This window comes from Mastacembelus armatus, chromosome 14, assembly GCF_900324485.2.
Source record: "Mastacembelus armatus chromosome 14, fMasArm1.2, whole genome shotgun sequence".
Classification (NCBI taxonomy): domain Eukaryota; kingdom Metazoa; phylum Chordata; class Actinopteri; order Synbranchiformes; family Mastacembelidae; genus Mastacembelus; species Mastacembelus armatus.
This window is the reverse complement of record NC_046646.1, coordinates 1,497,908-1,512,911: the sequence shown is the minus strand read 5'-3', so window position 1 is coordinate 1,512,911 and position 15,004 is coordinate 1,497,908. Positions and strand designations below refer to the sequence as shown.

Here is a 15,004-nt window from a genome sequence, read left to right as displayed (position 1 = left end):
GTTGAGGAAAATAAGAAGGATAAATAGAAATGTAGGGCAAGAAATAGGAACCTGCCTGCTCCATATGCTGTCTCTATGCCCATGGCTGTTCCACAAGCATCACTCTCAGGCCCAGATGGCTGCATCAGCAAGTCCCCATGGAGTTCAGAAGAAGAACAAGAAGAATGTCTCACCAGCAGCTACATTTGATTACTGGCTGAGGGGCCAAACCAACAAAGGGGACATACACCAGATGCTGTATGTCACAGGTTCTTCAAACTCCGATGGGCAAACATCAGACCTGCAACATGGTCAACCACAGCACCAGTGGGATCACAACAACTCACTGCCACAATGGAAACCCTGTATTGCTGTACTACCAGCAGGGAACTACACACGAGAAGGGGCCTGAAAGCTTGACAGAACAATACAAGAGGACATCATAGGAATCAAGGATCTCCGCAGAATCAGCTTCAAAGAGGACAGTTTAACATGGATGTAAAGTGTTACACCTGTGAAGGACATGGGCATCCTGGATTGGATTGGATGCATTGGATATCCTGTAATTAAATCAACAAATACTGCTGAAGACTGTGAATGATTGGGCCCCAGGAAACCCATTTGACAGTGATCTAGATATGGAAATACCATGACTAATAATGTAACATTTTGTTTTCTGTAATGGGTAATGTTTTATGATTGATAAGTGTGTTGACACTGTGTGTCAAAAGGGGGGAATGTGGGGGTTTTACACAGCATGGAACAGGTGGTCAAAGGGTAACTTAAATGTGTTGGGCTAAAGAATGCATGTTTTTAGTGTTTTAGAGTTTTAGAGGCCTGTAAGTAACGATTTGTTTTAGTGCCGGTAAAGGCCTGAATATAGAGGACACCTGAACAAACATGTGGGGTCTTTTCCATTATGAGTCCACGCCTTTTTGTCAAGCTGAATTCTAAACCTGAATTCTGCAGAGAAAAGACATTGAATTCTGTAAGACTTCTCTCCGTGTGCACGTGATTAAACCTGAGATGATTCATCAAACTTGTGTTTGTTCTTGAGAATAACCTAAATGAAATTTCTGCGACACTGGCTACAGTGCTGAAAAGAAACCTGGGATTGTTCTTATTTTCCTCTATTAGTGATGAATAGTATGCAGTTCTAGCTTTACAGCATTTTTATATGTTAATAAACTGTTTATTCCAGGCTAGAAAAATTTCCTCTGAATTTGTGGAACACCACTTCCTTTCCAGCCTTCGTGATGCCTGTTTTAAGGTACAAATGTGTAAATTATACTATGGAGCTATTCTCCTCTGATTCACTAACTTCTTTTTCAGAGGGGCCACAGTATCAAGCGTTTAACGCAGTGAAGCTACAGCACTGTCAACAATATGATCCATTTGGTAGGGAGTGGGATTGAGGCAGCTGTCCTCCACTATGTTTGTACTTGGCATAGATGTAAATAAAGATGGAATCATTTTCTTAAATGTATTAACAGCGTAGTCAGATAAGCATCTGCTGTAGTGGAATTTTCTTCCAAACGCTGCATTATCCATCATCTTAAATTCAAAAGTTATTAAAGAATGATCAGACAAAACAGGATTTTGGGGAAGAACTATTAAATGTTCAATCTCAATGCCATAGGTCAGAACAAGATCAAGGGTGTGATAAGTTATCAAATCATTTACTAACAGATTAGGTTGGCTATTAAACTCAGCCAGATTTCTAGAGATGAGAGCTGCACCATCCAAAGTGGGATGAATGCTGTCCCTCACTACCAAACCAGGTTTTCCCCAGAAAGTGGCCCAATTGTCTATGAAGCCCATGTCATTTGCTGGACACCACATAGACAGCCAGCGATGGAATGACGACATGTGGATAAAAATGTCATCGCTGTTCAGATTGGGGAAGTGTCCAGAGAAAACTACAGAGTCCGACATTGTTTTGGCAAAGTTACATACCGACTCAACATTAATTTTAGTGACCTCTGGGAAAATCGGTTAGAAACATGAACAGGCAGGTGATGAGCTGTGGGTTTCTGCTTAGGAGTATGTTTCTGTCGGACCAGCACCCAGGCTAATTCTCCAGGTTGCTCCAGAGCTGCCCTCGGACAGTTAACAGAACCTTAGCTCGGTGGCTCCACACCTGCTAACGGGGCTAGACTAGCTGGCTTTTGTTCAAAGGTGCAGAACTGCGCTTCCAAATCAGTGATCCTCAACTCCAAAGCTACCAGAACCTTGCACTTATTACAAGTATCAATATCACTAAAGGAGGCAGAGGAATAACTAAACATGTGGCACACTGAGCAGGAGAGGGAAGGAGAGGGAGTGGTAGGCTAACGAGCGCTAAGTCTGGATATAGCAATAAATACCGGTCAAAAAAGAAAGGTACTTGACTAGTACTGGAATGTGTAGCGGTTAATGAATTGTTTAGAGAGTTTAGTTAGTTTTTAGATGTGTTAGACTATAGCTAGTCTGTTGGTAATCTGTAGATGAGCTGTACAGCACACACAGCACAACACGCTTGCAATACAAAGTGAATTTACTTACCTGGAAACAGTACCAGTACCTTAGGCAAGGTCTTTAAGGCTACTGGCCTACCTCATTACAAATGAACGATAGAAATACAGGAGTTATACTGGCTCAGACGTCGCCTGTGTCAACAAGGTCCGTGTCAGGTGCTAGGGAACCAGGGCAACCTGATGAGAAATGGGCTACTGGAACACAGCACTCATGGACGAGGGTAAGAGACTAGAGAACTGTTGGAATGCTACTATATGAGTAACCCCAGGGACAGGGGTTTATATGAAGAGGATGTGGTACCTATGGAAACTTCGAAACACACCATCTAGACTTGTTAGAGCTAGATAGAGCTAGTTAGAACTAGTAGCTCAGTATTCCAACATTTGCAAACGGCAGCTGCTATCACACCAAGAGATTGAAGAGATACAACACAAATGCTACAGCTCGAGAAGTCAGGGGGTAAATAATGCCATCCCCATCTGAGATTGGGTACTAAGCCTCAATATCAAGCCCCTACACGCTCAACACAAGAGCAGCTGACCTGAGATTGAAGATCATGAGTAAGCTGGACATCTGGAACATCCACAGCTGGTTACCAAACACTAACTGAAGTACCCTCTGAAAGTCTACTAGAAGATGTGAATGCAACATTACAAACAATCCCTACTGTAACCATCAAGCTGATATACACCACCAACAGTGATCCTTGAGATGCTTGGCCACAAGATAAACATCACCACCAAGGAGCAGTATACTGCATGGAGAAGGAGGCTGGAGACAAAATTAACCCTCTGGGGTCTGAGGGGGTTTTGGGGGCCTGGACAATTTTTGACATGTCCTGACATTTGTGCTTTTTTCAGTGTCTTTTAAACATATTGTCTAAAATCTGATAACACTGTAATCAGCACAAAATTGGCTACAATAATATGTGAGCAGCAAGTTTATACATTATTGTGTTTTTGAGAAAAAAGTGTTTATGCATGGTTAGTGAAAAACTACAATTTTTTACTCACTGAAATAAGACACACAAACAGAACATTGGTTCACAAGACTTTGGAGACCTGCATGGTGTAGGCTAAAGTGTTTACTTCAGAGTGCTGTGAATGTCACCTTGTTCACACGTTCACAGTAAACAATACACTGATTTAAATTTTCTAAGACACTTTTTGTCCAGAAAGGCCATATGCAAGAGGGTGTGTCTCAGGATGAATAGTCATGTGATTTACCTGAGAACACAAAAGACGCACTGAACGACCAGACAAAGACGCGCATAATGAGCCTTTCAGTCAATGTAGATGGGACGGATTAGTGCAGCACAATACAAACAATGAGGAGCCAAACAATCCTCATTTGAGTTAAAATCAGTGTTTTTACTCTGAGGACAAGCTAAACTATTTGTCTCTGTGTGGAATACAAGAAGCGCTTCATCACGTGCGTGACCTCCATCATCCAAATGCGCAGAAAAAGTGAGTAAATTCTATGATGAAGTTTTATGTCATTTCTCGGGGGTGTGCACATATTTACCTGGTTCACCTGAAATTTTTTACATGTGAACAGTGGACAGTGTACAAGGCGGGACCGCATTACCTGTAATGAGGTGAGACAGGAAAAAACGGACTTCTCCTTACGTTCATACGGATTAAATAAAAAGTGATGATTTCTTTCCCTCAGCCCATGAGTGTGCCTCGCGAAGGATCCTACGGCGCACTGATTTAGTAGCTGAGTGGGATGGAGACTGTTTTTCGCCGGGGCAATGGGCTCCGCAAGGAGCACTATAGCGGGGGCGGCGGGTGTCGTCAGAGGGGAGCGAGAGCAGGTGACGGCGCTGAACGTCTTCGGCGAGTGACGGGGGTTGTTGGGATACCGGAGTGGAACGATCCGGTACGTGATTAGCGGATGAGACAGTATGTAGGTCCGGAGTGGCAGAGGACAGAGGTGCAAATCGATTGGAGAGGTCTAGGGACGCGGAGACCCGTGGTGATGTCTTTTCTGCCCACGGACCGCAACCCCGGCCCACGAGGACCGAAGACATGGTGTTGAAGAGGAGGAGGGTCTTTGCCAGGTTGACGGGTCCCATGGAGCAGTGTCCTGGAAAGTGAAGGTAAGTGTGGAGATCTTCCTCGATTGCTCGAGGGCAACGTCCCTGAAGCTAGTCAGTATGGAGTCTTTCTGTTGGAGATCGTGAAAGAGGCGTATTTCTTGCTTTAATTTGGTGATTTCATTGTTTGCTAGACGGAGTAGTAGATTGGCATTGTCCGAGTTGGTATTGTCAGGTGTTGGCGTTGTTGTTGTTGTTCTTGGTGTTGGTGGCGTTGTAGGTGCCTCGCTGGTTGTGTCGGTCGCCATCTTGTCGGTCGCCATCTTATCTGTTGGGAGAATAGCAAGGGAGAAAGGACACCGCCATGGGGGGGATCCAGTGTTGATGGTCTGGGAGTCAGAGACATGCTTTCCCAGCCTCACAAACTGCCGTCTGTCTGTCAGGAAGTCCGTGATCCGCTGCACATGGAGTGAGGCACATTCAGCTGGGAGAGCTTGTCTCTGAGCAGAGTTGGAACGATCATGTTGAAGGCAGAGCTGAAGTCCACAAACAGTATCCTGGCGTAGGATCCTGGGGAGTCCAGATGCTGGAGGATGAAGTGGAGGGCCATATTCTGGCTGGTGGAGGGAGGAGTTAGGGAGGTCAGGTCTATCCCATTGTCTTTCAAAGCGGCAGAAGAACTCGTTCAGGCTGTTGGCCACGCACAGGTCGTTCACAGAGTGGGGGGCTCTTTGTTAAAGTCTCCTAGGACAATAACCAAGGCATCCACATACAATATCTTGTCAGCCAGCGAGCTCTGCGCTTCATGCACATTGCCTTGCAACGGGATGTAAACACTGACGAGAATGACATCGTTGCAGCTGATGTAGAAGCAGATTCCACCACCTTTTGTTTTGCCAGAAAGCTCTGTGTGTCTCTCCACTCTATATAGTGGAAATCCACTCAGCTGTAATACAGAGTCCGGTATAAGATTACATGGCCACATTTCCGTGAAGCACAAAACACAGGCCACACCCTCTAGGCCACACCCTCGACTTAGTCTGCTGCTCTGGCGTCACAGCTCAGTCATGTTCTACTGCCGACACCTTCTCCGACCACAAACTAGTCTGCTTTAACTCCAAACTACCTCTCTTCAAAACCCACCTCTCCCACACCATCACCTTCCGTAACTTAAAGAACATCGACCTCCCCTCCTTCACTGCTGCTCTCAATAACCTTTCATGTACTAAACTATACACCATCCCTCTCCGACATGTTATCCAATTTCAACCGTGAGTTATGTAATCTACTCGACACCTTGGCTCCACTCAAAACTAGATCTGTCTCCTTTACGAACTCTGCTCCATGGTACACACCCGAACTCCGCCTCCTCAAAACCCAAGCCCGTCGCCTTGAACGCCTCTTCAAAAAAAAACGGTTTATCCACCCACAAGGACTTATATCTAAACCACATACTGAAATACAAGCAAACCATTACTCAAACAAAATCTGACTTCTTTGCCTCTCTTATTGTATCCGCCTCTGGCTCCACGCGTTCCCTCTTCTCCACTGTCAAAAATTTATTGGGCCCTCCCGATACTCCTCTCTTCCCCTCTCTCTCACCACCTTGTGCAATAACTTCCTGGATTTCTTCTCATCAAAAATCAAAAATATACACCAGCAATTTCCCCTCATCTCTGATACTGCGAACTGTCTCCACTGTACCCTACCCTGTCTATCAGTATCTTCCCTGCTCTCGGGTTTTATCATTCCACACACCACGGTTATCTCTTCCCTGATCCTCAAATCCAAACCCTCAACCTGCAAACTTGACCCCCTACCAACCAACCTCGTCAAGCTCTGTCTCCCCTCTCTCCTTCCTCATCTTACCCACATTATTCACACTTCCCTCAATTCTGGCATCGTACCCCCATCACTCAAGACACCCATCATCACACCAATTCTAAAAAAACCTGGTCTCGATCCTGCCGACCTTAACAACTTCCGCCCTATCTCCAATCTCACGTTCCTCTCCAAAAATCTCGAAAAAGTTGTTCACCACCAGGTCCATACCCATCTTTCCGCCAATAGCCTATACGAACACCCCCCTCCCTCCCTCCTTACATAATATCAAATCCTGGTTCACCCATAACGTTTTGAAACTCAACCCCAATAAAACTGAAATTCTCCCCGTGGGCACCAGATCCACCCTTTCTAAAACCAGCACCTTCTCCATTCAAACTGACAATTCTGTCCTCCCCTCCCTCCAAGTTAAGAGCCTCAGTGCCATCCTAGACGGTACTCTCTCCTTCACTCAGCATATCAATATCACTACCCGGTCAGCCTACTCCCATCTTCGTAACATAAACCGCATTTGTTCTTCACTCACCACCGATAGCACGGCCATACTCGTTAATGCCTTTGTCACCTCTCGTTTGGATTACTGTAACTCACTCCTCACTGGTCTACCTCTCAAACCACTTCACAAACTCCAACTTGTGCAGAACTCTGCTGCCCGAATCATCACGAGAACTCCATCCTCACATCATATCACCCGTCCTTAAACAACTTCACTGGCTCCCTGTGTCGTTCCGTATAAACTATAAAATCCTCCTTCTCACCTACAACGCCCTCCACTCTATCGCCCCACCATACATCACTGATCAACTTCATATCTATTCTCCGCCTCGTACTCTCCGCTCCTCCAGTTCCACTCTCCTCTGCACCCTTACGGTGCGCCTGGCCACCATGGGCGCTAGATCCTTCAGCCACACTGCGCCCCGCCTTTGGAACATTCTCCCTCATCGCATCCGGTCATCTCCGGACTTATCAACTTTTAAATCATCACTCAAAACGTATCTGTTCCGTATAGCGTTTTCCACCTAACTCTCTCAACTTCTCAAAGCAGCCCGTGATGTTCTACCACGCTCCGCCTGTTTCATATTGTTTCATATTTGTTGTTCTGTCATCTGGGTTTCTGTTTCAATTTACTTTTACTGTACATCGCCCACTTCTTAGATACTCTACACTTTTGCCTTTACATTTTGGCCCTCTGTTTAGGTATTGTTGTTATCGTTGTTTTAATGCACTCTATGTATTTCATGCTGTATGCTTCCTTTTTCTCTCTGTAAGGTGACCTTGAGACTTTGAAAGGCGCCTTGAAATAAAATGTATTATTATTATTATTAGAATAGCTAACCCCTACAAGGGCAGGGATAGTTGGAAAACGAAGAGGACAGTCACCCACAATGCTGCTATTAACTGTTATTATGCATTTATTTATGCATTTATTTTTCTAATACTGTAAATAAATTTTAAAAAAAATACTGTCCATAACAAACTGTCAGGATCCTGCCGTGGACTTCCTGTGTGGGACTTTTATTTTGGAGGACTGTGCAGGATTTAGTTTGTGTCTATTCGTTTTACCTTGTCTTGATTTTGATTATTTGCACCTGTGTCTTATTTTCTCCCTTAGTTAAATACCCCTCTGTTTCCCTCACTCCTCGCCAGGTTGTTTTGTTCTAATCACTGTCGGTGTGGTTCTCCAGTCAGCGCTAGGTTTTCCCAGCCTTTTTGTTCCAGCCCTGCCTGTGTTGTCGCCTGTCTGGGTTTCGTCTGCGGCACCCTTGTTTGTTAAGTACCTTGTTCATGTCTCTTTGAGTTTCTTTCTCCTTGTCTTGTGTCTGTGCTCTGTCTGTGTTTGTTCTGTCTGTCTGCGGCGTCTCCAGTGTGTGTGTGATCCAGGCAGTTCAGAGCGTGTGTGTTAGCATCCCCTGCTGTGTCCTCGAATGAGTGTGTGACCCAGGGTGGATGTCCCGTGTCTGTGTGAGTCCGTGTGCCGGACCGTTCCTGAATTTCCCGTGTGAGTCTGTGTCCCCGTGAGCGTGTGTGACCCGACCGTTTCTGAGTTCCCCGTGTGAGTCTGCGTCCCCGTGAGTGTGTGACCAGACCGTCTCCCGAGTTCCCTGTGTGAGTCTGTGTCCCCGCGAGTGTGTGACCAGACCATCTCCTGAGTTTCCTGTGTGAGTCTGTGCCCCGTGAGTGTGTGCCAAACCGTGTTTTGTGTTCCCCTGAGTTTGTGTGTTTCGTAGTTTAGTGTTCGAGTCCCAGCTTTCATTTTTCGTCGTCTGTTCTTAACCCTTTGTTCTCCTTTGACCCAAGCCTTTGTTTTGTATTTTGATTTCTGTAAATAAAACCTTGCCTGCACTGAGTACCAGTCTCTGTGAGCATATTTGGTCCTTTAAAATTAAAACTTCGCGGTTTTGACACAAACACTATGTTTGCACCAGGACACCGTAGGCCAGAGATCGATGATCAATTTTGTGGTCATCTGACCTTTGGCTATATGTCTTGAACACCAAGGTGAAGAAAGGGGCTGAGCTGTCCACTCATCACCACCTAGTGGTGAGTTGGCGGAGGAGGAAGCTAGAAAGACTCAGCAGACCCAAATGAACTGGGCAGTGGCAGAAAAAACTCAGGCCTGGGAGGAGTTCAGTGAGGCCATGGAGGACTGTCGGTCAGCCTTGAGGAAATTCTGGCAAACTGTCCGCCGACTCAGGAGGGGGAAGCAGTGCTCTGCCAACACTGTATACAGTGGAGGCGGGGGCTGTTGACCTCAACTGAGGATATCACTGGGCGATGAAAGGAATACTCCAAGGATCTCCTCAAACCCATGGACGCGCCTTCCATAGACGAAGCAGAGGCTTTGGAATCTAACTGAGGCTGTTGGGCTGTCGTGGCTGACATGACTCTGCAACATTGCGTGGCGATTGGGGACAGTTCCTTTGGACAGGCAGACCGGGGTGGTGGTCCCTCTTTTCAAAAAGGACACTCACTTTACAACAGTGATTACGAAGGTGTGTTCCAACCACTGGGGGATCACACTCCTCAGCCTTCCTGGGAAAGTGTATGCCAGGGTGCTAGAGAGGAGAATTTGGCCGATAGTAGAACCTCAGTTCAAGGGTTTATGGGAGTTTGCCAAACCAGTATACATGTGCTTTGCGGACTTGGAGAAGGCATGCGACCATGTCCCTCACGGCATCCTGTGGGAGGTGCTCTGGGAGTAATATTTACTAAGGACTGTCCTGCCTGTACGGACAGAGTGGTGAAGAGCTGAGCCCGGTTCTGCTGGAGGTTTTTTCTTCCGTTAAAGGGAGTTTTTCCTCTCCGCTGTCTCCACCAAGTGCTTGCTCAACTGGGATTTGTTGGGTTTTTAGTTTTAGTTTTTGTAAAGTGCCTTGAGATGATTTGTATTGTGATTTGGCGCTATACAAATAAAATTGAATTGATTGAATTGAATTGAAGAAGGAGCTGAGTCAAAAGGCAAAGCTCTCAATTTACCACTCAATCTACGTTCCATCCCTCGCCTATGGTCATGAGCTCTGGGTCATGACCAAAAGGACATGATCTCGGATACAATCGGCCGAAATGAGCTTCCTCCGCAGGGTGGCTGGGCGCTCCCTTAGAGATAGGGTGAGGAGCTCCACATCGAGAGGAACCAGCTAAGGTGGTTCGGGCCTCTGGTCCGGATGCCCCCTGGGTGCCTCGCTGGGAAAGTGTTCTGGACATGCCCCACTGGGACAAGGCCTCGAGGAAGACCCAGGACACGCTGGAGGGACTATGTCACTCGGCTGCCCTGGGAATGCCTCAGTGTCCCCCCGGAAGAGTTAGAGGAAGTCAGAGGGAAGTCTGGGCATCCTTGCTTAGACCACTGCCCACGCAACCCTGCCCCGGATAAGCGGCAGAAAAAAGATGGATGGATGGATAATTCTGTAAATACTACATATTTATTGCTTTTATGTTCTTTATTTCTGATTGATTCCGAGCATCCCTGTGACCCATGCTTTAATGCCTACCTGCAACCAAATTTCAGCTTGTTTCTGCTGCACCCAAGCAATTTAACAAAATATCACTTCCTAAAATAAGATGAGATTTGTTAATCTCTGAAGGGAAATTCATGAATGGAGTTTCAAACAGGCAAAGTGGACATGCTATATCCAGCAAATATTAAGACTTTAGTATGAAGGCTTTGACTCCAAAACAATGGTGTTTATCTTAGTGTGAGGCAGAAAATGTTAATCTGTCAACCTATTATAGTGACAGTCATTTCTCCCCCTGTACTCACAGCCATAATGTACATACACTAAGATAAACAGAAAATTAGGGCTGCAACTATAGATTATTTTTGAAGTTGAGTATTCTACCGAATATTACAGCGATTACTCGAGTAAGTGGATAAAATAGACTATTGCATTTTTAAACAATAATACTGTTGTGTAACGCATGACAGAAATGACAGGTTAGCTTGAAATGACATTACCTTGTGTCGGCTCCGCTGGGTGAGCGAGTCTGGTTCACAACTGGATGCTTTACGAGTTAGCTTATTTGGTGCATTGCTTACTTGCAGTTTAACATAAATTATTCATTTAGTTCACTACTGGGATGCTTTCTATTCAGATTTTTAAGCATTGACGAAGTGCTGTTGTGGTTCAGTTCTACTTTACAATACACGCATCGCACTGTGTTGTCATTTTTTTGTCAGAGTTTGAAATGATCCCAAACTTTGGACACTTTCTGCCTTTCGATTTCACTCTCTGCCATAGCACAAACTTTTCATTCTGAAATGCGTTGTGAGACAGTGATTACAGTCCGTGTGAAACAATGATTACTAGGTGGAGCAGGTCCGATAACGCAAGTAATAGAAATTAACTCGAGGCAAAGAATTTGCTTTGTGGATTTTTTGTAATTGAGTTCCTCAATTTACTTGAGAAATCGTTGCAGCCCTAGATAAAATACAGTCAATCTAGCAAAAATATACACTTGCACATTCTAGTGGGCAATGCAGCAGCTTACTGGATGACCCAACACTGTTAGAAAAGCAAGTTAGGTTTAGATGGGTATTTTTAAGAATCAATAAAAAATAAAACTTGGTCAATGGCCTTGATCTGTGCCTAATCTAATTATCTCTGTAGGTGGGTGCTATTTGTATTTTTGGTATTATATATTTAGTACTAGATAGCAGCACAATTTTATACCTTATACTTGGCACTGCTGACCATGAGGTTGCCTTCCCGCAGCCAGCTGACTGAGGGTTTGGGGTTTCCAAAGGCTGTGCAGGTCAAAGTGATGCTCCCGCCCTCCTTGGCCTCTACGTACTGAGGTGGCGTATCTGTGAACGTGGGAGGGGCTGAGGAGTCAGGATGGGGAGAATTATGGAGAGAAAAACAATGGACAAGGATATATTAATACTCTAAAGGATCAAAGCTGAGGAACAAAGTCACAAAGTTTTTAACTCCTACAGCAAAAAGGAAGACCAAAACAGAAAGAAGATTGCCCTATTACATTCTGTGGTAAAGCAAACACAAACCTGTGACATCTGCTTTATATGAATACTGCTGTAACTGTTCAATGGAAAATCGATTTCACCTAAATATGTCATTGCTAGATTCAGAGTCAGCAAATATCACAAATTATACACCTGTTTTGCTGGTTAAGTCTTAGTGTAACTTCTTGCACTGTATTTCACACTTGTTTACTGATAAATGTTGATTAGCCAATGTAACTACACTGCACAGTGAGTGAGCATTACTTCAAAGTCCTGGGCAAAATTCCACAGAAGTTTACAAAACTGCACTGATACAACATGTATTAACAAAATATTTGTTTATATTGTAATGCATACTGATTGTGTTACAGTTGCAAGGAGACTGTGAAGAAAGCTGGTAGAGATAAATTGACACCTGCTCATGAACACTCATTGCTGTGCAGCACTGCCTTCTCAACAAGCATAAAGCATTTATTTTTTCTCAAAAAGGGACAAGAAATGAGGTGACGGGTATATATAGAGGGTTCACAGTGGTCATCTGGATTGACATTTTAATAATAGTAACTAACAATCTGAAATTAGTATTATTACATACATCATCCATCCATCCATTATCTATACCCGCTTTTTCCTATTTAGGGTCACAGGGATCTGCTGGAGCCTATCCCAGCTCCCTTTGGGTGAAAGCAGGGTATCTGCAGGTTTCTAAGAGCTAGATTTGACTTTTTAAGACCTTTTTAATACCACGCTGAATGAAATTTAAGACCAATTTTGTAGAAATAAAATAAAACATCCCACAATACAACCAATTACCATAACACACTGTTTATTGATATAAACTGTTTACATACCGTTTGATTTATTGAGTAAAACAAAAATAAAATGCCAGGTGTTTTCCGACAGGTTTCCACTTTGTCTTATTCACACCGCATGTGGGTCTCCAAAGCTTTCATACCCATTGTTCCGAGTTTTAAATTTTTTTGCACAGCCTGCACCGGTCCTCGAACACGTTGCCACTAACTGGACTTAACCACGGCGCAAAATTAGGGTTTTGTAACCAATTGTCATTAAATTTACATTTACCCATGGCAAAAGACTAATGCTGAAACTTCCCCGCAGTTCACGCAGCTGCCGGAAAGCATGTGCTAAATAAACTCCCCTCAAATGCGTATTTTAGTTGGTTCCGCCTATTTCGTTCTGCGTAACAAATACGCGAAAGGCTTTCAAATTGATTTCAAGATGAAAATAAAATCTTATTTATGGGGTCGGTTAGATTTCATTTTAAGACCTTTGAAACGCGAATTTAAGACATTTTAATGCTAATTAAGGCCTTAGTTTTATAATATGGAATTTAAGACTTTTTAAGACTTTTTAAGGATCTGCGGACACCCTGGAAAGGCAGGGGTACACCCTGGGACAGGTCACCAGTCCACTCCACACACACTCACTCACTCACCGAGTAAAACCATGCAAGCACAAGGAGAATATTCAAACTCTACACAGAAAGGCCCCTGCCGGGTTTTGAACCAGTAACCTTCTTAGTGTGACACAACAGTGCTAACCATTAAATCACCATTATACAGATCATATTTAAATATTCCAGAATTTGTGTAATAATCTTTTCTCAAACAAATGTGCATTGTATTTTTATATAATGTGGCATTAAATATTATTAAATATTATAAATAAATATTATTTATTAATAATAAGAGGATTCTGGGATACCATCATCATAATGCTATTTCTATTCGTAAAGGCTACTGTTTCTCAAAATTTCTATTGCCATCTATTTTTTAATTGCAGACACCACAGACCTTATCCAAAAATGTAAATGTTTGCTAAGGCACAGCCACACCATCCTGTAAATGCACAATCCCTTCAGCTCTTGGAAGTTAAGCAGGGCTGGGCATAGTTAGCACTTGGATGGGAGACCACCTTGGAAGACAAGGGGCCACTAAACTCAACCATTAAGGTTGCAAAAGCCAGTGCAGTCTTAGTGTCAGTCCCAAGCCCGAGTAAAATGAGGAGGGTTGCGTCATCTGGTGTAAAACTTAACAAATTAGTCACCAATCAATTGATTCCCTGTAGTGACCCCTAACAGGAGCAGCCAAAAAAGTATGCTAAAGGTTGACAAAATTAATATGTCTTATAATGAATATGAAAAAAATACATGAAAAAAGGAGTTTTCAGGGCTTTATTTCCATCCAGTCTGAAGATAAGGATGGATGTATTTTGTAAACCCATTTTTTAGAATCTGCTTTAGCTCAAAAGCTGTACAGATTATGAAGAAGGATGATCATAAAAGACAGCTGGAACATCTTCTCATAAAAACATACTTGAGCTCTGTTTTTTGACTGTCCCACCTGTATTTAACCCAAAACAACACCATTCTGTCCACACAAATGCTAATATTGTTAGTAATTCAATGGATTTTGTTCGGTCATAATTCCTGTTTTGATTTTCTCAATCTAATCACCTTAGCACTGAAGCTGATCTGCTTACATGTGTAATCCTGCAGCCTCACAATTGCTACCATGTCATTCCATCTGTAGTCATAAGCCAGGCCATGTTGCTAATTCTATGCCACATGCTTTGCCATATTTACAAATATAGTAACAGTCAAAACACAATTGTGAAGTAACAGCTATGATTATCATTTTCATGGAAAACCTAGAGTTTTAGGTTATAACCATATTTCTTGATTATTAGCTTTTATTTTGTGCTAAACCACTAAAAGTGCATCTAATTTTCTGACATTTTTCAGTTGTGAAAAATAGAAGTTATAAGGTATACTATTGTGTGACAGTAAATAAACATAGGGTAAGTCAATGTCAACATCTTAAGATAAAAAGGCAATTTGACTGTACAGCACACATATATTAGTATTACCACATGAGGTACTGGGAGATGTGTTTTGTTGCATTGTAATATTATGATATATAAATATATAAATGCTATTTATATATTTATATAAATTGTCTGTATGTTTTCAGTGGTGGGGGTCTTGACACTGAAGAAAAATGTGTACACCTATAAATCAGTTTGCAGAACCTTAAATTTGTTCATCTTAGCATTTTGCCAAAGTTATAACAAGTAATTTTGTAGCTCTCCTTGATGGTGCATTTGACCACATTGCTGCGGCCGATGCACCGATCCATCTGTCAATC

The 15,004-nt window shown here is 43.4% G+C and overlaps 1 protein-coding gene across 2 annotated transcripts in view; it reads right to left on the bottom strand.

Annotated features, from left to right (window-relative positions):
* Positions 1-15,004, bottom strand: part of igsf9bb (immunoglobulin superfamily, member 9Bb) — a 199,357-nt gene that overhangs the window by 78,742 nt on the left and 105,611 nt on the right. For both annotated transcript variants that reach the window (XM_026328828.1, XM_026328829.1), the window contains exon 4: positions 11,548-11,699. In XM_026328828.1, the coding sequence (XP_026184613.1) occupies positions 11,548-11,699 (152 nt within the window). The remainder of the gene's footprint in view (positions 1-11,547; positions 11,700-15,004) is intronic.